Source organism: Myotis davidii, unplaced genomic scaffold (genome assembly GCF_000327345.1).
Source record: "Myotis davidii unplaced genomic scaffold, ASM32734v1 scaffold217, whole genome shotgun sequence".
In the NCBI taxonomy this organism is placed as follows: Eukaryota; Metazoa; Chordata; class Mammalia; order Chiroptera; family Vespertilionidae; genus Myotis; species Myotis davidii.
Genome location: NW_006290034.1, coordinates 5,414,458 through 5,419,930, shown reverse-complemented (window position 1 = coordinate 5,419,930; position 5,473 = coordinate 5,414,458). Strand labels below are relative to the sequence as shown.

At 62.6% G+C, this 5,473-nt stretch overlaps 1 protein-coding gene across 3 annotated transcripts in view; it reads right to left on the bottom strand.

Moving 5' to 3' along the window:
- Window positions 1-33: 33 nt before the first annotated feature.
- Window positions 34-5,473, bottom strand: part of CSF1 (colony stimulating factor 1) — a 14,074-nt gene continuing 8,634 nt past the window's right edge. For 2 of the 3 annotated variants that reach the window (XM_015563421.1, XM_006762980.2), the window contains exons 6-8: window positions 5,121-5,173; window positions 4,827-4,884; window positions 34-1,628 (exon numbers count right to left, since the gene is read on the bottom strand). In XM_015563421.1, coding sequence (XP_015418907.1) covers window positions 4,839-4,884; window positions 5,121-5,173 — 99 coding nt within the window. In that variant the 3' untranslated portion in view covers window positions 34-1,628; window positions 4,827-4,838. Of the gene's footprint in view, window positions 1,629-3,027; window positions 3,925-4,826; window positions 4,885-5,120; window positions 5,174-5,473 lie in introns of those variants that run through there. The other variant, XM_006762978.2, reaches the window with a different exon arrangement.

Below are 5,473 nucleotides of genomic sequence, written 5' to 3'. Positions count from 1 at the left end.
GAATGACTTTTCCTGTTTTGTTTTGTTTTTTTCCTTCCACTTGTAAATACATACTTCCTGGCATCAAATCGAGTCTATGACTGGGAGGCTGAGTCCCACCGGGGAGTCCTCTGCTCCTCCCTCGGCTGTGGGGGACCAGTGACCTTCACTTTCAAGAGCAGGAAGGGAAGGTGGGGGGCCCGGCCCGGCAGCCAGCAGGGTGGTCTCTCCGTGGAGGGCCCAGGACAGCAGGAGAGAAGGGACGCAGCTGCACAGAGGGACCAAGGGCCGCTGACAGCTCTGTCACCTGCGGCCAGCTCTGGAGCTGCAGCTGGGGGCTGGCCCAGGAAGCGGAGGTCCTCAAGGCAGACTTGGCAATAGACGCTCGGTCCCTCCCCCGCCCTGGCTTGCCTGGTTACAGAGACTGTGGTCCTGGGTGGGTGCGTGGGGTGAGACTGGAGGTATCACTGCCTACCAGGCCCCTCACAGGGACAGCCCGCTCAGCCCCGGGTGCCCGCGGGCAGCGGCCTTGCAGCTGTGGCTGCGGCAGGGGTCAGGGCGTGGACGCCTCCCCCAACATCGGGGGCATACCCATCATTTCAAAGACCCTCCCCGTGTCGGTCTCTGCCCTCCCCACCCTTCTCCCTTCCACTAGTCACTTCCCTCTTGGGAACGTCAAAGTGCAAAATGCAGAAACCTGGGCCAACAGCAGCCTAGAGACCTGCTCTGGCGCAGCCCAGGCGTTCTCCCGCCCCGTCCACCCAGGGAGTCAGAGGCCAGATCAGCGGAAGGTCAGGGCTCACGGGCTCCCTCCGTCGATGGGACGGGCGAGGCTGGCTCGGGCGGTCAGTGCAGAAGCTGGGGAGGCCGGAGGGCGGACAGATGTGCATCGGAGCTGTACAGCAGGCAGGTCCAGTCTTCACAGTGCAATGGCTTCCTTCGCGAGGGGCGCCCCTGGACGGCCTCCTGGGGCAGCTCCGGCAGGTTGTGGAGGGCCGGTGGGGCAGCGGCCAGCCTTGGGCTTCACCTTGGCAGCAAGAGCCCAGCAGGTCCCGAGGGCAGGGCGGGCCTCCCCTCGCTGCCTGGCACTAGCATTGCCAGAGGAGGGCTGTCAGCGCGGCAGGCAAGCCTTCTCGTCCCGGCTTCTGGGCCGCCCACATTTCCAGGAAACCAGCTGATGCTGTCCCGCCCCCCCAATCTCAGGCATCTCTCCGTGACCTGTGCCTGCTTGTTGGGGCAGGGACCCATCCCTGGGCACAAGGGTTCTTCCATTCCTCAGCACCCACCCTGCTGTCCACAGCCACGGCCTCTGGGTCCCTGCCCAGGTGTTGGCTGGAGGGGGCGGGAGGAGGCCACAGCCCCAGGGGCAGAGAGTACTCCTCGGGGCTCGCCGCCCCCCTCCCCCCCCCAAGCAGATGGGAGCCTCCAGGGCCCACGATAAATATCAGCAGCACGAGGCACCCGCCGGCCCTCTCTGAGTCAGTCCAGAGTCTGGGGGTCGAGGGTGGAGGGGCCAGCCCAGCTGCCCTGGCCTCGTCCTGGTCGGCAGCAGCTCTCAGGGTGGGCAGGCCATGTTCCCAGGAGGATGGCGGAGGAGGCGGGTGGACGCCCCGTAACATCTCCTGCCGTGGACTGTCCTGTGCGCCCAGCTGTGGGAGAGAGAGAGAAAGAGGGAGAGGCCCGTCAGCGAGTGGGAGCGAGGGAGGGGTCGCCGGGGACATGCGTGGGGGCGTCTGGCGTTCCTGTGGGCTGGTGCTGTAGGGAGGACTTCCTCCCGTCCCCGGTCCCTGCCCTCGCCTCCCCGGCCACCCAGACACCGCAAGGGCCAGGCCGCTTTCTCTGGCAGGGGTCCAAGCCGCGGGCCAGTCTGCCCTCACCTCCTGCCTCCCCCTGGGGGAGCAAGGACCACAGCGGGAGGGGACGGCCTGGTGGGGGTCTAAGCAGGGGTGCAAGGCATTGCTGGAGCAGAGGGGTCTGAGGGCGGGAAGGGGGGCATTCGAGTGCCCTTAATCCCCTCCTCGGGCAACACCCTGTCAATGAGCCGAGGGTGAGCTCTGCTCACTCTAGCAGAGAGGTCTGGTGTCCACCTGCAGGCGTTCACCGCAGAGGGGGCACACACCATGGCGGGGACAGCAGAGCAGAAGGAACCGAAGAGGAAGGACCAGAGGTGGTCCCAGGATAAGGAAATCCCTCCCGATCCCATGCTCACCCCCAGCAGCCTCCTTCCGGATGGCCCCCCTGCATCTTCCATGGGAGTGAGGGCCTGGCTCCCTCCCCACCCCGCCCCCCGCCTGTCCCCAGGCCCGGCATCCTCAGGACGCTTTGTTCTCAGACCAGAAATCCCCTGGACTCCGGCCATCAGCTTGACTTTGGACCCTGTGTGGAGCTCCCCTCTCAGGCCATCATAGGTCCCACTGGCCAAGGCTGTGATGGGCAAGGCGGGAGACGGGACCAGCTCTGGCTCCCAGCCCATTCCCAGGCTCTGGAGGGACAGGAGGGAGGAGCCCTGGACTGGACATGAGCCACACTGGGCACTGCTAGGCCCCAGGGAAGAAGGACCGAGGGGCGAGCTCCGGCAGGGAGGGCTGGCAGTGGTTTTCTCTGAGAGCCCTCACCCACCTCTCCTGTCATGGTGGCACTCATGTCAGCGCTGGCCCTGACTCTCCCTGAGACCCAAAGTGCCTGACCTGGAGACCACCCTGCCGGTATCCCTCTGATCCTCTCTCCACACCCACCAGGCAGACCTCAGGGTCCCAGATGTGTTGTCTTTGCTCCCCTGGTGTGGAACACTCGTCAGATGCCCCCTCTCCTAGGAGTGGCCCGGGCCCGGCGCCCTACACCTGGGAAGGCCCTAAGCGCTGGCTCGCGTTGGGCATGGGGTGAAACTCGATCGGTCTCCCCAAGTCCTTGGCCAGCCAGTCAGTTAGCCAATCAACTCCCCAATCAACAAGTAACCAACTAGGCGGTTACCAGCTGGTCAGTCAGTTAGCTGGTTAACAGGTTAGCCAGAGGCTGGTTAACTAGAGGCAGCTGGCCAGAGTCCATGGGTCTGTCAGCCCTGAAGCTGGTCGGTCAATGTTTATTGAGTTCTTGGCCACGTGCGGAGAAGCCCTCTTTGTATTAGAACCCGGGGCAGAAAAAGAAATGCCGAATCAGGGGAAGACACGGTCCCTGCCCGCAAGGGGCTTACAGCCTGGTTCCGGGTGCGGGATGTCCACATACACACAAAACGAGAACTGAAATGTATGAAAACAACATCCAAGTAACTGCAAATCGATACAGTATTAACCAAATACAAGAGGGCAGAGGGGGATGAACGGCAGGAGGGACCAGGGGAGATACCAGGAAGGAGGACTGCCCGTGGCTGACTGTGGGCGGAGGGGAGGAAGGGGAGGAGGACGGGCCGCCTGGCTGGAGAGCCAGCAAGGAGTCACGAGGGTCACATCTTTATCCACGTGGGCGAGGATGCCAAAAGGCACCCGTCCTTGTGCGGGAGACACACTCGGGAGGGCCAGGGAGACAGGACTGGGATGGGGGCCACTTCAGTGGGCTCGGGCGATGGGCAGACACCGACAGGGCAGTTTTCACAAGGACGAATACAAACTAGTCTTTGGTTAAAACACTGAATCTGCCCAAAGTACAGGACAGAGGTGTGGCTTGACAGAGGTTTATGGGAAAGGGAACTTGGGCTTTTAATAGACCACAAGCTAAATATGGACAACAATATGAGGCAGTTATAAAAAAGAAAAAAGTTCAAAAAACTAATGCAAACTTAATCTGTGCGCATAGCAGAACAGTGTCCAGATCAAGGCAGGCAACAGTCCCACGCACTCTGCTCTGGTCAGACCACGTCTGGAGCACTGTGTCCAGGGCTGGGCGCCACACTGGCAGGGGACAGTGACAAACGAGTGTGTCCAAAGGAGGGCGACCAGGATGGTGAGGGGTCTGAAAACCACATCATATAAGGAATGTTTGAGGGCCTTGGCCACATTGAGCTTCGAGAAGTCTTAAAGGGGACGTGGCTAGCTGGCTTTAGGTAAGGGGGAGGGTCATCCCGGGGGGATGGGTGGCGGCGGAAAAGCCGCTGGACCTGCCTGAGGAAGGGCTTCCTCACGGGGCTGTGGGTGCGATCGGAGATGGCAGGGAGCCTGCCTGGCTCCCTGAGTGTGCGATCAGACGCTGGGAGGCAGAGAGGGGAGGCCCCTTTGGGGTAGAAGTCTCGACCTAGTGACCACTGAGAGCCCTTCCGACACGAAGGCTCTAGGGCTCCATGAATTAAAGGGAGGGGGGTCCTCTGTCCTGGGGGGAGGGTCAGACCAGGGTGCAAGCGGAACGGAAACCAGCAAGAGGGACTCAGAGCAGCAGCTGCCGGGGCGCTTGGGGGCCAAGCGGAGAGGGTGGTTTGAAGTGGCTGGCGATGCACGGCCACCGGAACCCTCCAGGAGGGTAAAGGCCTGACAGGAGGATCTGGGGGCTCTGGTGTGGGCAGTGGCAGCAAGAGCAGAAGCTCAGGGCAGGAGTAAGAAGGCAATGCATAATGGGGGGGGGAGAGGATGGGGCATATGTAATACTTTCAACAATAAAGAATTATTATTATTAAGAAGCAGCAGCCGCTGCCAATGCAGAGGGACTGGGCCTGGCCTCCGACAGGGTGGAGGGGACGGAGGGGCCCTGACGACCCGGAAAGGCGAGGCTGGCGGCCCTGGTGATGGTGGGAAAAGGAGAGAGGGGCGCGAGCCACGTGCGTGCGTGGGCCTCCGGAGAGTTGGTGGTATCTCCATGTTGGGTGGGGAAGAGGGCGGAGCTAATTTTAAGGGGTGGAGAGGGATCCGAAACCAGAGGCTTACCTTAGCTTCCCGCTACACTGGCATCTCCACCTGTCTGTCCTCATGTTGGGTCAGGGGGCTGCGGCAGAGCACAGGGTGACGTCAGACTCCAGTGAATCCGGGGAGAGACCAGACCTGCCTCACCCTGTGAAGAAACCAGGAGAAACCCCGACCCTTCCTCCTCTCCTCCCCCATCCTGTTCCGAGCTCCACTGCCTCAGAGCAAGGGGGAGCAAGTCTCCCCCAAATGCAGAGGGGAAACAGGTGCCAAGACAGGCCCCCGATGCCTACAGAGCCACCCAGCCCCATTGCTCACCTGCCCTCTGGTTGCTCCAGGGGAGAATCCACGGGCTGTAGCTCTCGATGGCTCTGGGGACAGAAAAGGGCAGCTCACTGAGCAGCTGGGGAGGCTGGGGGACATGGTCCCCTCCCAGGCAGGGCTCCCCCAGCTCCCCAGTGGGGATCAGCCACAGGGCCAGGGAGCTTCCTGAGGCCTCCGTGCCGGGGCCCCCGTCTCCGCCCCCCTGGGCTGTGTCCTATGTCCCGGCCCCAGGCCCTGCCTGGTGCACAAGCATCACACTCCTCCATGTGCCTCTGGCCCAGGAATGTCCTCTCCCGCTCGCTGCTGCCCGCCCTTCGCTGACCGTACCCCATGAGCCTCCCCCCCAA